Source organism: Anguilla rostrata, chromosome 7, assembly GCF_018555375.3.
Source record: "Anguilla rostrata isolate EN2019 chromosome 7, ASM1855537v3, whole genome shotgun sequence".
Classification (NCBI taxonomy): Eukaryota; Metazoa; Chordata; class Actinopteri; order Anguilliformes; family Anguillidae; genus Anguilla; species Anguilla rostrata.
The window spans coordinates 18,758,864-18,776,246 of NC_057939.1; the positions used below are offsets into that span (position 1 = coordinate 18,758,864).

At 45.6% G+C, this 17,383-nt stretch overlaps 3 protein-coding genes across 10 annotated transcripts in view; 1 reads left to right on the forward strand and 2 right to left on the reverse strand.

Moving 5' to 3' along the window:
• ccdc146 (coiled-coil domain containing 146) overlaps positions 1-3,349 on the reverse strand; it is a 31,502-nt gene extending 28,153 nt beyond the window's left edge. The window contains exons 1-2 of one of the 5 annotated variants that reach the window (XM_064343428.1): positions 3,201-3,349; positions 3,031-3,137 (exon numbers count right to left, since the gene is read on the reverse strand). In XM_064343428.1, the coding sequence (XP_064199498.1) occupies positions 3,031-3,137; positions 3,201-3,324 (231 nt within the window). In that variant the 5' untranslated portion in view covers positions 3,325-3,349. Of the gene's footprint in view, positions 1-906; positions 1,509-1,536; positions 1,636-2,164; positions 2,186-3,030; positions 3,138-3,200 lie in introns of those variants that run through there. The other 4 variants (XM_064343433.1, XM_064343432.1, XM_064343429.1 and 1 more) reach the window with 4 other exon arrangements.
• On the forward strand, positions 1,776-11,212 carry fam185a (family with sequence similarity 185 member A). Its single transcript, XM_064343461.1, has 8 exons — positions 1,776-1,923; positions 3,635-3,744; positions 4,907-4,999; positions 5,169-5,307; positions 6,644-6,685; positions 8,587-8,682; positions 9,351-9,485; positions 10,579-11,212. The coding sequence occupies exons 1-8, from the start codon at positions 1,836-1,838 to the stop codon at positions 10,689-10,691; spliced, it is 816 nt and encodes a 271-aa protein (XP_064199531.1). The 5' UTR covers positions 1,776-1,835; the 3' UTR covers positions 10,692-11,212.
• A 109-nt stretch (positions 11,213-11,321) lies between these two features.
• Positions 11,322-17,383, reverse strand: part of fbxl13 (F-box and leucine-rich repeat protein 13) — a 42,231-nt gene continuing 36,169 nt past the window's right edge. For all 4 annotated transcript variants that reach the window (XM_064343436.1, XM_064343438.1, XM_064343440.1 and 1 more), the window contains 4 exons: positions 15,995-16,078; positions 15,183-15,317; positions 14,769-14,932; positions 11,322-12,926 (listed from right to left, as the gene is read on the reverse strand). In XM_064343436.1, coding sequence (XP_064199506.1) covers positions 12,740-12,926; positions 14,769-14,932; positions 15,183-15,317; positions 15,995-16,078 — 570 coding nt within the window. In that variant the 3' untranslated portion in view covers positions 11,322-12,739. The remainder of the gene's footprint in view (positions 12,927-14,768; positions 14,933-15,182; positions 15,318-15,994; positions 16,079-17,383) is intronic.

Genomic DNA, 17,383 nt, shown 5'->3' on the forward strand with positions numbered 1-17,383 from the left:
GTCATGCCAATAAAGCAAAAATAAAAAAGGAAAACTAGCTAATGAAGGAGTGTTCGAAATAGCATGCTAAATTTGGTACGAGTAGTATGATAGTATGCTATTTCGAACACAGCCAATATAATGTGTTTTGTTGACCCTCAAGAAGAATTCAGATCTAAACATTAAATTGTATCGTGTGCTTCCCGCTTTTCCGAACAATACTATTAGTTAAGATTTACTTAAGTGAACACGGACAACCAAATCTTTTATTATCCATGGGAAAAAATCATAATATAGCCTACATCCCACTTTGTTTATAATTTTATTTAGTAGCATTTTAATAGATATGCCTACGTGTGCGATCATGCCACAAATTCATAACTTTCATTCAAACGTCGATCAATGTTTGATGAAGGCAAAATTGAAGCCCCGTTTAAGAAATAAAATCACCCTTTTATAACCACGTTGTAAATTGTATGCGTGTTTTAAACACTTCTGGAGTTCAACACCACTACCACTAGTAACATGCTCCTGTACAGTGTGGCCTATAGAACCCCAGTAACATGGATGCTGTAGTCATACAAATGTACTTATTTTATGGTATAAAAGTATTTTTTGTATTATAAATACTTGTGTGCTTGAATGGATTTTAAAAACAACAAAAATGCAATATCATACAATAATTATCAATGTTTAATTTTAGTCGAAATATATTTCGCGCTGATCTTGGCAACTCCATTTCCCAGAAACCCACGTGTTATGTAGCCAGAAAAATCAAGGAAGCGCTTGTTTACAGCGAGCCCAGACTTCGAGCAATGTTTTAGGCTGTACGTTTTGGGTTAATTCATCAGGCATCATGGTATTTTCGTGTATGGTATTAGCAACAAAGCAGTTGTGCCGAATACTTTCAGGCTGTAAAAATAGTACCTACTCCGATGCCTTGTTCTCGCACACGTTCAGGGCAATATCGACTTCTCCGTGTTTTCATTCCTCGACTGAGCTGAATAAGCCTCTGAAGCAATGGACTCTGGTTGTTCACCCTTTCAGCACTGTCCGAGTTCAGCTGCGCTGCAATATATCAGTGCAACCACTGGATCCCCACGCTTTCCCCGAAGCAAACCGGGCGTTTATCACAGTCAAAGGCACCAGCGCCGACCAAGGACTGAAGCTAGACAACTTCCACGTGCAATATGACGACCAAAACAAGGAACTGATCATATTGTCCGAGAAGGTCAATAGTAATGTGTCTGTTGAACTGACAACTCCTATTAAAAGTGGTAAGTTTCAACGACATGACCATAACCTGTTACCAGCAGTTACTGAACAGAAGGGTGTGCGTACTAGACTTGAACATGTGGCCCAGTCTATCCACGTAATGGTATAAGCGATATAATCGACCTGATTAGGTAAACGTTATTAATCATTTGATTTGGTGCAGTTAGTGTGGTGGGTACAAATCACCGATACTTTTAAAATAGCCTATTTCATTCGAATCGAATAGTTAATTTCGAGATCACTCAGGCTAATACAGACATTATATTGTAACGAGGCCCTCACCCAAGGTGAATTAAATGACACGTCAAGTATTACAATTCACATCGACCGTGGATCTCGAGTACAGATCCCAGAGGGCCGCTGTCTGTTTTTGATGTGAACCCGCACGTTAGTGTTTAATTCAAGTCAATGATTGGCTAAATAGCCTGCGCCCCTTGCTTCCAAGACTTAAACTGGCTGCTGATTGAAAGCAAATTACAGAGACTGCAGCCGTCCAGGAATGGAATTTGAGACCCCCTGGCAGACTGATATGTTCACTGAAGCAATTCCAGTTGTATACTTTGCTCAAGAGTTTAACATGAATGGGCCACCTGCGAAATTTGAAGTTGCAATCAGTGTGGTTTCTGGTCCAGTTCTGGGACTCATACTGCCAACAGTTAAATGCAGGAGGTCAGTAAAGTATATAAATACTTAGATAGCTGTGGTAGCTATCATTGGTAAATTATTGTCTTGTCTCTAGCAAATTCTGTATTGGGTGCTCTGATCTAGGTGGACAACGAAGGCCGTATCTGTTTAGGGCAGTGGTCTCCAACCCTTGTCCTGGAGAGCTACAGGGTCTGCTGGTTTTCATAGTGACTCTGCACTTCATGAATCAATTAGAGCAGTTGATTACACAGTTAACTCAACTCACCTGGTGTCTTGGGTCTCAATTGGGTGCTGATTTTAAGGTCAAAACAAAACAAAAACCAGCAGACCCTCTAGCTCTCCAGGACCAGGGTTGGAGACCACTCGTTTAGAGTTTTGATGCCAACTTCTGGTCTTAATTAGCTACTTGATTAGCCCTAACATTCACACCATCTGACATTTTAGCTACATCTACAACCGAAGGCTATTCGTGTGTTCCTATATGAAACATTTTACTGTGAACTAATCTACGAGTGAACCAGTGTAGTGTATACAGCCAGTTAGCTTATTTAGCCGGGCTATATGGCGGGGAAAAAACATGCATCCACACGGGGCTGGAATTGCCCACCCCTGATTTTAACCATGGGAACTGAAGAAAAGACAATTGTCAGTATTTTATTGTTGTGGTATATGGCTCTTGGAAAACCTGTACATTTTATGGGCCTTTCCAAACCCAGTCCTGAAGACCCACTGTATATTCTGGTTTTGTTCCAGTTAATCCTTTAAATATTGAAGGTAATTAAGGGAATACGTTAGTGCTTCCACTAATGTGATTCTAATTATTTTTTCAGGTTTGGCTTCTTGCCGTTGGCTTTCAAAGCCTTGTTTCCCACATGGTGTATGCCACACATGTACTCACCCACTTGTCGAGAATATGTTGAAGGATGACGCAACGGATCATATCACCTTTCTCCCCACATCTCTAGACCAGTGCCTATGATTTTTGCACCACTGAACTTTCAAATGTGCATTCTTCTTTGTAATGAGGGGTTTACGTACTGCAACCCTACTATAATATCCTTCTCTATGTAGTCTGATCACATCCTGCATTGACATTCTCAGTCTGAGGAAGAGTTGTTCTTTTTTGCTCACCAATGTGTGAGCATCAGTCATCGAATGTACGCTTTCACCCACAATTTCCGACCTTTCCGACCCCATTCCGACTGATGTGTTTCTCATAGGTCTAAATGCAGATGCCACTTTAGATAGATAGACAGATAGATAGAAACTTTATTGAAACTTTATTGAAACTTTATAGAAACTTTTAGTCACTGTTCCTATTGAAACACTAGCCAGTTGACCAGTCTTTGTGACTGAAGCTCCTGCCATCCATGTCCCAACAATGAACCCTCTCTCAAAGTCACTTAGATCTTTTCCTCTTGCCATCTTGATCCAAAATCGAGGTCAACTGGGCCAGCTCAGCATTTTTATACATGCCACAGAGCATGATAGGATGTTAATTGCTTAATTGTATCATGCAGTACACCTGTTAGGAAGCGTCTGCGTTCGTTACGTTTCTGCACTCATTTATTCAGGTTTTTCCTTTAATTTGTCTCCCGTCTTATGTGTACATATAATTTAGCAACTGTTGTATTGTTTTGACACTGTTAATCCAGGTTGAGTATTTAGATGGATGGATGCGATGTCTGGGTAAAAACTGTGCCGTTTAATTTTGTGATTTGTTTTCTTGGGCCAGATCTGTACATCACGACACTGGGGGAGGGGAACGTGAGGATCCAAAAGATGGAGTGTGACACCTGCAAGGTTCTCACAGAGACTGGAAACTGTGTCTTGCAGTCAGTAAAGGTAATTCTACCTGGAAGGCATATCCATGTTCCTTTTGTCCCAAAAACACCATTTTACCCTGTGCCTCTCAGCTCAGTGTTATTTTGAACTATTTTGAACACACAAGGGGCAATGCTGAGTACAACGTGTGACTGTAATTCAAGTATCACTTTTTGCATCAAAATATTTTTTACATCTCCACTAGAGGGCACTCATGGTTAAGTTACACTGTACTGAGCTCTGTTACCTTTTTTCAAAGTGAGCCACAATTGCCATTGTGCTGTTGTAAATTAAATGTGGGTGTGGGCTTTATTCCGAAGACTCCAGCCTCTGTCCTGCAGGGTTCCATTTTATTATGAATTAAAACAGTCTACACGAGTCCCTTTTTAATTGTGTGCTGCTTTCAAGTCCTGACTTGGTTTCTGGGAAATTAAGGGGGCGGGGTAAGCAGTAACAGATTGTAGTCTTGAAAGTGAGGTGATTGGTCAGTTCACTTTTAAACTTAATTAGAAACAAACAAGCAGTATACATATACATCCTAGTTGTAAAAGTTCAGTACTGGAACTTTGATTGAAACCAGGTGTTTTGGTCAGATGAGAGCAAATTTGAGCTTTTTAGCTATGTTCACGGCCGTGGCGGGTTTGGTGCTGGAAGAAGGAAGATTATTTAGAAAAGATTTTGATGCCTAGTGTCAAATATGGCTGTGGATCTTTGATGTTATGTTATGGGCTTCTTTTGCATCTACGGGTCCTGAGGCTTTTGTCTGGCTGACGTCAGTGGAATCATGAACTCCAGGAAGGACCAAGATATTTTTCCCAAAAACCCTGTGGCAGTAATTTAGACACCTATTTTTTTGGGGAAAGAAAATAATTACTTGTTAAAATAAAAAATAAAAAAAAACAAGTGTATTAGTATAAAGGCACATAATTTTCCAATTTTTTGAGCATACATTATATCTCATGCCTGTCTTTATTCATATTTCATGCCCAATATCTAACAAATTCACAAATTTCGATAACTAGGTCAGGATGTTAAAAGAGGATTGTAGAGGATTCCGGTAATCCTCAGAAAAGAAAGAATTCCATTAACAAACTGTGGTGCTGTACTCCCTGGTGGTCAGCTATGTTATTGCTGTGGCATCCCTTGTACTTCCAGTTGTCTTTAACCACTATGTACTTTCTAGAGCCACAAGGTGCTTGTGCAGTCTGTCGAAGGAAACATCATATGCCTGGGCACCATTCATGGAAACGTGGACATCAGCACGTCTGGAAACAGTGTACAGACTGGTTTTTAATTATTCACATGCCATTTTAACATCCACAGTCCTCTAGAACTCTTCTTTCAGACTAATTCACTGCTAACTTTGCACTGAAAAATAACCACTTAAACTTTGCAAAATGTTAAAAAAAAAAAAAAAAAGTTACCTTATTATTTATTATTTCCAGATGGTCAACATCAAAAAGCTCCAAGGAACCAGCATGAATGTGTCCACAGAGCATGGGCCACTGAAGGTCAAAGCCATTTACGCAGAGTCTACCTCCGTATCCTCCACCTCAGGGAAAATCGAGCTGGGACACCTGCATGGTAAGTACTGACGAGATTGCTTCCTCTGGGTTGTAACTGTAAATAGAACCTCTCCAAATGGCATTCCCTGAATATGCAAAATGATCAGATCTGTAAGTCTGGGTTATACCCATCATTTGGCTGTGGTGTGTTATGTCTGGTGAAATCACAGGGTTTGTTTTGATATCAGGGAAATATGTGGCGTATAGGGATTGAATGATAGTGTTTTATTACAGAATTTACAAGGCAAGGGACATATAATTCCACGTCACAATCCTGGCACACAACAGTGAAGTGGAAATTTTGGAAGTGGAAAGATTTTCAGCGCCATTTTTTGTGGATTACCGCAACATTGTCATGGAAGACAGAATGTCCAGTCTTAGAATATTAGAGGCTTCAGAGCAAGCCTACTCAGAGAGAGGGGGGGGGGGGGGAGTGACAGAGAGATAGCTTTAAAGACTCCCTTATTGCACAAAACGCAGACATAAATAAAATAGGATAAAATTGAAATTGAGAGAGAGAGAGAGAGAGAGAGAGAAGTCCGAAGTGGGAGAACAGTAAGAAGTAATTGCCCCACATGTCTACAAAGGGATGGAAACAATTAGCCATGTCTGTTTGCCAAAGCCAGAGCGCTGGATCCCTTTGGAGCAACGACAAAAAAAAGTAACGGCTTGAAATATAAAATATAAACTATAAATAATAATGTACACATGAAAAGCAGTACAGACCCAGACCACCCTGTCCATCCCTGAGATCGGTTCCCCTCCCCCTTGTCTTTTGCCCATTGCTGTGAAACCTTGCTACACCGCCACCCGCAGCTCTGGTGCTTCCCAGAAGACTGCCTGTGTGGAAATGCGGAAACAAGCCTCTTCCCCGCATGCATCTGTGAAATATGGCTTTTCTGTACTGGTGGCCCACACCTCTCAATTTAACAGACTTCTGAGAAGAAGAAAAAAAAAAAGCTTACCGTAAAAGTTGCTTCCTTATTGAAATTGTTTAAAATTACAGACTGTGCGGTTCGAGTGTATTCTGGTGTTTTAACGCTGTCCCTTCCCTTGGTGACTGACTGGAATGTTTTTTTTATGGAATTTGATGCTATGCACAATATTTATGTAACTTGCAGGATTATATAAGCAATTTTACAGTTAGTAGTATATTACTGCATGCAGTTATGGTCAAAAGCCATACACATTCCGCATTAATTGGCACTGTATTTCTTACTGGTGTCAGCATTGCATTTGAAGGAAAATAAAGCTTGACCCTTTATGCAGTCGTGACTACATTTGTAAAAGCTGTTTATAGTTGAAGCTTGGCGTCTTTAATGTATTGACACATATTTCAATGTTGTTTTCCACAGGGGATGCCACAATACGGAATAAACTGGGGGATGTAATTGTAGGTAAGTGGACCATTTACATGCACAGTATAAGACTGTTTGACACTAAAGTAGGAAATAAGGTTTAATACATTGTTTTAGTTTGCATTAAGTCCTTTTTTTAAAGGTCCAATCTATTTTTTTGCAACTATTTTACTCAGTTTTGCGCTCTAGCTCTGGTTTCAAACATACTGTATCCATTTATTTAAAACTATGTATGTGTTTTTTCGACAAGCAGTAATTTTGAAACCAAAATTATAGCTTTGAATGTGCAGGCTTGGAGGAACGCATTGCGGGACGACCGAAAAGTTGAAAATAAGTAGACGTCGGGACACTCAGACGACAGTATCACAGAAGCAAACTTCCTGTCTTTTATTAAAAGACATTTGAGCGTGTTGCCACTGAGAAGCTAAAAGGAGAATGAGAGTGCTTGTACTCGGGCAGTGTGGAAGGATCTGAGAGGCTGCACAGCTGCGTGGAAAGCTGAGAGCTGCAGTGGAGTGTGTGAAAGCATTTCCCTCCTGTGAAAGAGGCTATTGTGTGTGTATGTGTGTGTGCGTGCGTGTGTGGGGGGGGGGGGGGTGAGCCCCCCAGGGCAGGGTCCCAGAGCAGCCATTCTCCTGCCACTGTCTGTCGAATCCGGGCCCATCTGGCTCGACCAGAGACTGGTAGGGCAGCCGGTCCTGCCCTTGCCAGGACTCCAGCAGTACCACCACAGTGGGCCCAGTCAGGAAAATTTGCTTCAGCAAAGCTGGCAAATGCCCCCGACGCCTCCGGTCTTAAAGCTGTGCTTCCCAGTGTCGTAAAAGCAGGGCACGGTAAAACTGGCTATTAATGTGCGCGTGGGGAGACGGGTTTCTGCGGTCAGCGTGCCGCACGAGCGGCGCGGCGCTTAGCGTGCGACACGGCTCTTAGCGTGTAACATGGCTCTTAGCGTGTGACACGGCACTTAGCGTGTGACAGGGCGCTTAGCGTGTAACACAGCTCTTAGTGTGTAACAGGGTGCTTAGCGTGTGACACGGCACTTAGCGTGTAACATGGCTCTTAGCGTGTAACACGGCTCTTAGCGTGTAACAGGGTGCTTAGCGTGTGACACGGCACTTAGCGTGTAACATGGCTCTTAGCGTGTGACACGACTCTTAGCGTGTAACAGGGTGCTTAGCGTGTGACACGGCTCTTAGCGTGTGACACGGCACTTAGCGCGTGACACGGCGCTTAGCGTGTGACACGGCTCTTAGCGTGTGACACGGCTCTTAGCGTGTGACAGGGTGCTTAGCGTGTGACACGGCACTTAGCGTGTGACACCACTCTTATCGTGTAACAGGGTGCTTAGCGTGTGACACGGCTCTTAGCGTGTGACACGGCACTTAGCGCGTGACACGGCGCTTAGCGTGTGACACGGCTCTTAGCGTGTGACACGGCTCTTGGCGTGTGACAGGGTGCTTAGCGTGTGACACGGCACTTAGCGTGTAACACGGCTCTTAGCGTGTGACACGGCACTTAGCGTGTGACACGACTCTTAGCGTGTGACAGGGTGCTTAGCGTGTGACACGGCACTTAGCGTGTAACACGGCTCTTAGCGTGTAACACGGCTCTTAGCGTGTGACACGGCGCTTAGCGTGTGACACGGCGCTTAGCGTGTGACACGGCTCTTAGCGTGTGACAGGGTGCTTAGCGTGTGACACGGCTCTTAGCGTGTGACACGGCACTTAGCGTGTAACAGGGTGCTTAGCGTGTGACACAGCTCTTAGCGTGTGACACGGCTCTTAACGTGTGACATGCCGCTTAGCGTGTAACAGGGAGCTTAATGTGTGACACGGCTCTTAGCGTGTGACACGGCGCTTAGCGTGTGATATGCTGCTTAGCGTGTGACAGGGCGCTTAACGTGTGACACGTGAGCAGCTTGCTGCCATTGCTTTCTGCAGATGGGTCAAACGGCCACCTGAAGGTTTTCTCCCAGGAGGGGGACATCGATGCCTATGTGGAGCAGCAAGGGTCCGCAGAGCTGCACAGCACGCAAGGTAAAAATCCCTTCCACTCGCTGTATGGTCCAACTTTTAACAGTTGATACACTTCCTCAAGACTTGTTACAGTAAAATGTTAAAGGGCTTTATTTTAACTGAGACATCTCATATATAAATGTTGACATCAATAATTTTTAAACAAGCATATCTATGTCCAGTAAAAAGCTGTATATCTTATAGTATCTCACATTAAGCCAGCAAGGAAAACAAATGTAGGAAATGAAATCATGTGAGTGCATGGTGAACTCAGTAGGTGACTGTATTATGAGCTTCAGTATAGCACACAGTGTGGATGTGCAGTGGGTGACTGTATTATGAGCTTCAGTATAGCACACAGTGTGGATGTGCAGTGGGTGACTGTATTATGAGCCTCAGTAAAGCACACAGTGTGGATGTGCAGTGGGTGACTGTATTATGAGCCTCAGTAAAGCACACAGTGCAGTGGGTGACTGTATTATGAGCTTCAGTATAGCACACAGTGTGGATGTGCAGTGGGTGACTGTATTATGAGCCTCAGTAAAGCACACAGTGCAGTGGGTGACTGTATTATGAGCTTCAGTATAGCACACAGTGTGGATGTGCAGTGGGTGACTGTATTATGAGCCTCAGTAAAGCACACAGTGTGGATGTGCAGTGGGTGATGGGTGCTGTGTTGGCTCTGTCAGGGGCCATCTCTGTGAGGGTCCCGGCCTCTATGCGGGCGGCTGTGCTGCTGTCTGGAGCCTCGGTGGAGATCAGCCCTCAGATCACCTTACACCAGGTGGAGCAGGAGTCCACCAACGCCTACACCACCCTCACCGGTGAGCTCCTCACAACTGCACCGATCACCACAGACAATGAGCGGATTCATTAGATTTGACTTAAATATGTTTACATTTACTATTAGGTTAGCAGCCACTATTGTAAGTGACTTCCAAGGCAATTGCTAGGCAGGTCCCTGAATCTGTATGCAGTTATATTTCCATGTTATAAAGCAGAGAAGATTCCCATTTGTTGCTGTTGTAAGCAGTGATGGTACAAAACAGAAGAGTGAGCCATCACTTTCCCAGAAGTAGCTATTTTAAGATGACCGCAATCCAGTTCTTTGTGTGTTAGCTACTGGTAACGCTCAGTTTATGAAACAGTTTACGTTCTGCTTGATTTTTTCTTTTCCCTCTGGAAACACTGAGAGTTGCTTGGAAGGCAGATCTGAGGCACTGACCTCCTAAGTGCCTGAATGACAGCTTCCCCCTGAATCTCCTCAGGTCTGACCGGGCCTGGAGAAATGCACTTTATAACAACCATTTCCCAGTAAGTGTAGGAACTGCAGGAGAGGCCTGTTCAGCGCTAATGCCGTGATCCATCACTAACGGGAGGCTTCAGTTTAAAACCAGCCTCTTAGTTTGCATTGTTAGCTTTGATTTTCTGTGCACTGCAGGGTTTCCTGCTGCCCATTCACTGTAATCCTTGGATTAGCCTGCAGGTGAAGCAAGCTCCTCCGGGTTTTTTGGCTTTATTTTGTAATGTATCAAACGGATGTGTTTAGCAGAGACCTCATGGTTAGTAGAGTAGGCGGGACTGACCCACTTGCTGTCTGACCCCTGGAGTGGGGGGGGGGGGTGGAGTGCTGGGAAGCCATGGTCCCCCCGGAAGCACGTGCAGAGCGCGCAACCGCAGAACGTCAGGGGTCCTGCGAAAGTGTCTCGCTCGTAGTACATTCAGAGGAAAGACCCCAACCCAGATCTCTGCCAAAAAGCGGAGCAGAGCTCAAAGCGCTCATGTCCTCGCGGGTCGACGAGAGAGCCGGGGGGGGGGGGGGGGTAACGCGGGCCCTAAACGAGAGCGCTGTCAGGGGCGCGAGGATGAGCTCACGCAGTTAACTCCAGCGCCTTTTCCCTCCCCGCTTCTGCGCAGCCCTTCTGAACGGGAAGGCCGAGGGGGGGCAGCGGATCAGGGCCCAGACGGAGAGCGGGGCCGTCAGCCTGAGGACCCAGAGCTGGTTTGAGTCGCTCAAGCTCGGCAGCTGAGGAGCCGGGGAGGACTGTCCTCACCAGACCTGTCACAGGGAGTCTTACCGAACCAGAGACTGGCAGAATCATTACAGCCTCGGGGAGCTTTCAGTAATTGGTCGTGTTGTCTTTATCTGTCATCTGTTCGTCAGATTGTTGAACAGAGTGGAGGCGTGGCGGTTTCATTGCCATTGCTGTAAAGGCCCACACCAACCGTACTCCAGTCTGTCCAATTTCACTCCCAGATCTGACAAAGCTACCTCCGTTTGGGGAACTACCTATTAGCATTAAACATCATTTCAGACGTCATGTGTTGTGAGTGAACTGTATTAACATAATAGATTTTATGTATTCATTTACATAGGAGAGAATGCCTTTTAATTTATAATCATATTGTCAAGGACCTTGCCAAGAGCCAAGAAGGCTTGTAGAGTTCTGTTAAATGTGTAGATGCCAAACCAAGAAAACCCTTGTTTTTTTGTTGTTGTTGTTGTTGACTTTGTGGTTTACAATTCTTTGTTAAAAGACGTTATCAAAATGAGTAACATTTCAGAAAGTTTGTGCCAGATCGATTAATTTAGCTGTGAAACCATTGCAGGACAAACCCATGAAACTGCCTTATTTAAGTAAAGCGCTATGTTTTGTTGAGGTCAATTAGCCATTAATGTAAACATTTTATTGCAAGTGCTATGTCCAGACTGTCATATAATGTAGATATGTACAGTACAAGGAAATGCATGGAGTGAAACTTGAAGAAACTTTGAATAAAATCATATTCGATAAATGTGGTGTTCTTGCATGATTCTTCTCTTCCAGTTGTCATTTTCTTTAATTGTTCACTTAATTTAAATACAGGTCATTTCTCCTCTGTTATTACATAAGCTGTTTGCAGTTTATCCAGATGTATGAGACAAGGAATAGTTATTTTAATGATAATATAGATGATGATGATTTTAAGTATAGGGGTGTATTGAGTATGCACAGATCTGGTTCTTATGTCCCAGACACTGTACCTGGGTAATGTCCATTCCAGCAGGGCCTGGCTGAATGCAGGTAGGTCCTGTGTACTGCACAGAGTGGTCTGCAACTTCTTCCAGCTTCTGTTGAGAGGTATTGGCCCCCAAGTGCAATGTGCCGGGCCAAGGCAAACCGTATGTAGTCATCATGCTGGTATGTGGCCTGCTGGTAGCGTCTGGAACAGCCTCCATGCTGTGCAGGAGATGCTCTGGTCTTGGCTAGAGACACCCAGGTGTGGTTTTTTACGTGAATTCCATTTTGGGTTTTCATGGATCCAGGTGTTCGTGGATGGCACAAGCAATGTACTAGTTGAAAGACCGGCTGTTTAGTCTTTTCGAAGCTGTTCTGACAGCAGACGGAATGCCCACCGGGACACATCGACATCTCTGGAGAACCAGGCACTGATGCGTCTGCTCTCGGTGTCCCAATGACTATTCTCCACTGACCTCCCGGCAAAGGATGCCTTTCTTTTTCAGCTGTGATTAGTTGCTCTACGCTGAACATGGCCTTGGGTGGTCATGGTGAGAGAATGGTGCTGCATAAACGTGCCAAAATTCGTGATTACATCCACATTTGCATGCAAAGCAAAGCAGGTTTTGTTTAGCACTTAAGTAATTTCTTGAAAAATGATGACATTTATCTTTTAAATACATCTGGGGAAATTATGGGAACCTAATGAATTTGGTTCATGATAAATGTCTGTCACTACATTATTATGTATGATTACATTGTGAGCAGGTGCCTTCCCTCAAACACACTTTCCAGATGAATGGTGACCAGCTGAGAAGATGCTTTGGGTCTGTTGTTTACTGCCTGCACGAAAAGCAGGAAGTCTAAATAACACCTGCTGGTTTTGGAGCATTTGAGGAAACATTCCTTAGAGCCTTTGTTCTAGCCTGGATGTAAAATTTGTAAGAACCTGACCTTGAAGAGGTAATGGTGTCCGGATGTGTGATTATTCATTAAAATGGCTACCCTTAAAATGTTGGTTTTCAGCAATAGTGTAAGTATGGCTCCAGGACTGTCGCTGGTGTCAGCCCTTCCAGTTGTTACTTGTCTCCTGCTCTTCCCTTTTCCTCCTCCTCCTCCTCCTCCTCCCAGTGCTCCTCAAGCCTGCGTGGCTTCTGGATGGGGTGGAACAGCTGGCCCGTGCTGTTGTAGCCATACCAGTGGGGGGCGTCGTCCCTGCTGTGGTCCCAGTGCTGGGTGTAGGGGCGGAGCCTCAGGGCAGCCTGCCTGTGTGAAAGCAAAGGGGCCAGCGTTTGGTTCCAATCTCCACCTCAACCGAAAAGCGCCACGACTTCCATCCCACACAGACACGAGTCCGTGTGCAAGAGATTGAAGAGGACTACGTTCTCAGTTTGGTTTTGTTTTTTTACTACTATTGTTGACACATGGACGCCTGGAAAGGTTGAGAGTTGAGAGGAACTCCCCTAATGAACAGTTATGTTCTAACTTTGAACGAAATGGCTGGAGACTTATCAACAATGCATGTTAGCATTTAAAGTTTTCTGTTTCCAATTTCCTCTGAGAGATAGAAAGCTTCCTGCTGTGTGTAATTTGCAGTCTACAGCACAAAATGAATTATTTGCCATTGGATGACTAGTACACATGCGGCGCACAAACCACTCAAAATATTACTGTCATACAAGGATCCTTTCCAGAAGTACTAATCCCATGGTGCATTGAACTGTTGTTTGCTTCACGTGTTCAACCCTTTCTGTAGGCACTAACCCCATGGAATGTTAGGCTGTCATTAACATCCCCTGTGAGTTTAACCCTTTGTGTGTGCACTAATCCCATGGCACATACTACTCAATAATGTACCTTGTGTGTTCAAGCCATGCACCCCCCCCCCCCCTTAAAATAATATGAGGATTGAGGCATGCAGAACATTTGTGGTGGGAGGCCTCAGTGAGGAAAATGAGTGAGCGACTGAACAGTGGATGAGTAGGTGAATGTGTATAAAGGGTAGTACAGTGGATGAGTGGGTGAATGTGTATAAATGGTAGCACAGTGGATGAGTAGGTGAATGTGTATAAATGGCAGGACAGTACAGTAGACAGTAGGGGAGCGAGTGGGTGAGTGAATGTGTATAAATGGCAGGACAGTAGAGTAGACAGTAGGGGAGCGAGTGTATGAGCGGGTGAGTGAATGTGTATAAATGGCAGGACAGTAGAGTAGACAGTAGGGGAGCGTGTATATGAGCGGGTGAGTGAATGAGTATAAATGGCAGGACAGTAGAGTAGACAGTAGGGGAGCGAGTGTATGAGCGGGTGAGTGAATGAGTATAAATGGCAGGACAGTAGAGTAGACAGTAGGGGAGCGAGTGTATGAGTGGGTGAGTGAATGTGTATAAATGGCAGCACAGTAGATGAGTGGGTGAATGTGTATAAATGGCAGGACAGTAGAGTAGACAGTAGGGGAGCGAGTGTATGAGTGGGTGAGTGAATGTGTATAAATGGCAGGACAGTAGAGTAGACAGTAGGGGAGCGTGTATATGAGTGGGTGAGTGAATGTGTATAAATGGCAGGACAGTAGAGTAGACAGTAGGGGAGCGTGTATATGAGCGGGTGAGTGAATGAGTATAAATGGCAGGACAGTAGAGTAGACAGTAGAGGAGCGAGTATATGAGCGGGTGAGTGAATGTGTATAAATGGCAGGACAGTAGAGTAGACAGTAGAGGAGCGAGTATATGAGCGGGTGAGTGAATGAGTATAAATGGCAGAACAGTAGAGTAGACAGTAGGGGAGTGTGTATATGAGCGGGTGAGTGAATGAGTATAAATGGCAGGACAGTAGAGTAGACAGTAGGGGAGCGTGTGTATGAGCGGGTGAGTGATGGTATAAATGGCAGGACAGTAGAGTAGACAGTAGGGGAGCGAGTGTATGAGCGGGGGTGAAGTGTAAAGTACACATGATGGTAGTGAAGTATAAATGGCAGGACAGTAGAGTAGACAGTAGGGGAGCGAGTGTATGAGTGGGTGAGTGAATGTGTATAAATGGCAGGACAGTAGAGTAGACAGTAGGGGAGCGTGTGTATGAGCGGGTGCACGCAGAGCAGGCCGGGGGGCCGTACTTGGAGACTCCCCTGCAGTAGAGCATCGTGACGGAGCTCAGCTGACGGCAGCCCCGCTGCAGGAGCTTGGCGGCCCGGTCGCTGAGGTGCACGCAGCCGCTCACGTCCAGCTCCCGCAGGTGCTGCCCCGTCCCCATCAGGCACTGCACCGACACGTCTGTCATCTGTGTGGGGGAGGGGAGGGGAGGGGAGAGAGGTGGGCTCGTTACCGTGGATGCACTGGCACAGTAGGGAGGATGTTTCACTCCCTTTGTGCAGTTACTCATCACTGCTGGGGCAGCCACAGGAATGCCAGTCATCCAATTGGCAGTTCTGGGACATTACCCACCATAAGCCCCCCGACCTCCCCATACCCAGGAGGGTGACCCCCCCCCCCACCCCACACTCGCAGCAGCACAGTGGCTCAGGGCTTACTTTGGGGCAGCCGGCCAATCGGAGGGAGCGGATGGTCCGGCAGTGGTAGGACAGCGCTTTGACGGACTGGTCTGACAGGGACAGGCAGTGGGACACGTCCATGTGCTCCAGCCCCCTCAGCTGCTTGCAGAATTTCTGCCACACAGAAGAGAACAGGGACCCCATGGCGGGGCAGGGGGCGAGCCAGGGGGAGAGGGTTTAGAGACCCACATCCAAAACTGCTGCCCTCTGCAGACAGCGAGTACCTCTGTAGAGACGCCCTCCCCCTCAACCCCCTAGCCCCCACCGCCTCCCTCTAGACAAATACATTCCTGTGGCAGGGAGGGGGGAAGGAGCGCTTCTGTGACTCAGTCAGTCATATTTCAAACAGACACACTGAGACCAAACTTCTGGCACCACATCAGCGTAAAAAAAATAAAATACATAGGAGCTTTCCACAGAGTGCCTATCCTTAACACGCAAGCAGACATTAAAGTCAGCTAATTGACAGTAATTCCAGAGCTCCGACTCGCTCAAAGCACAGAGGAGAGAAAGTGTGGCGTCGTGCATCCGCACGAATGAATGCAAAACAAAAAAACAAAAAAACAAATAGCGTTTGGAGCTTCCTCCGCCCTCGTTCCTGGTCCCATATTTCATCGTTGTTTTAGGGCAGGTAGGGCGGGGATCTCGATTCGCTGCAGATGTCTCGCTTGAGCCGAGATGAAAGCAGAGGGGGGGGGGGGAAACCCAGGAAAACAAAGCAGACTATTCTATAGGAGATGACCAATGAGCAGAAAGAGGGATTATACCTGTAAGGCCCGGATTGAATTTACCTCTATTCCGATGTCTGTTATCCAGAGGCATTCCGACACATTCAGCTTCCTTAAGCTGGGGTTGCTGCCAAGGGCCGTCAAACCCTAGGAATGAAAAAAGGTTTATGGGTTTATGCGCTGGTTTATGGGTTCACAGGATTCTTAAATTATTATGTTATAATCTAGTCATTTCATAATACCACTTTCCAGGTGTTCTCATGCATTGCACAACTCCGCTTAAACCTGTACACTTGGTGAATATGCCTCCTAATCTGTTGTTGGGGCTCCCAGGTAGAGTATTCAAGTACAACATCACACCATTTACAATATTAATTAATGCCATTTGAGGCTGGGAGTCCCTTTAAGTGACACATGATTGGCCCTAGCATTGCCCAGGCTTCCAATCAGCAGGATATTCCCCACCTACATTGCCATGGCGACTCTGCTGGTTGACCCGGCACCAGTAGTTTGCCTGCACCAGTAAGAGAGCAGCTCAGCAGTGGACTGGAGTGAAACTAAGGGGATATGTACTGTGTCTAACCCAGAGCTTCTCTAGGTGGGGCACCCATGGGCCTAACCCACATTGAGCTCTCTGTTTCCACAGTGAGGTGTGGGAACGCGTCTGTGAGAGAGGCTAAGCGATTGAGCACATGACTCCGTGCTGGGGGCAGGTCATGGTCACTGCGCCCAAGGGTGATTCATCACCCCTGTAGCCAGACGTTTTCAGTTTTTATATAGTTTCTGTGTTTACAAGGACTCTGAAAACAAAACAAAGACAAAAGTAATTCATGGAATAATAACAAAGGCAGAGCGTAGAGTCAGCACAAGCTCTTTCCACACAGGCATTTGCAGACCCCCGGTCTGGGTCCCCTTGTTAGTCACACACCGATTCATCACGAAAATACAGCCTAACACCTGAAACACAACCGCTGACTTTTCTTCTGAGAAACACACTAAGTATACACGCTCAGCACAGCCAGATCCATGTCTACTGTAACTCTAGCCCTGCCGCTGTTTGTGACCAAACTGGCCAATAAAAACAGAACCTTTAATACCCAGTGCGCTGTGACATGTGACCTCTTCACTGTCTGTGTCGTTAATAAACTCCTGTACGACGGGGAGCAGCGGTAACTCAACACCCGCTTGTTTGTACAAACTTCCATTTGATTCTCACTGAAAACCACCAAACCTTTACGAGTTATGAAATTACCCAATTAAAGAATTTATATTTCTTTTTTTAAGTCTTTACGACTTTCACAAAACGGTTTCACTTTCCAGCGCCACGCGTACACAGTATGTGGAATACACTCGGGAGAGTGAGGTCACAGTCTGCTGTTGGTTTCCATTCCTCTCCATTTCTTAAACCTCTTAAATGTGTGTAGCAGTGTAGTATAATGGTTAGAGAACCGG

Bases quoted from the DNA above. Each gene is read 5' to 3' on its own strand.
- fam185a (XM_064343461.1), top strand. From the start codon at position 1,836: ATGGGCCACCTGCGAAATTTGAAGTTGCAATCAGTGTGGTTTCTGGTC. The intron at 5,000-5,168 runs GTACAGACTGGT...TATTATTTCCAG, and splicing joins TCAGCACGTCTGGAAACAGT to ATGGTCAACATCAAAAAGCT. The intron at 9,486-10,578 runs GTGAGCTCCTCA...GCTTCTGCGCAG, and splicing joins CGCCTACACCACCCTCACCG to CCCTTCTGAACGGGAAGGCC.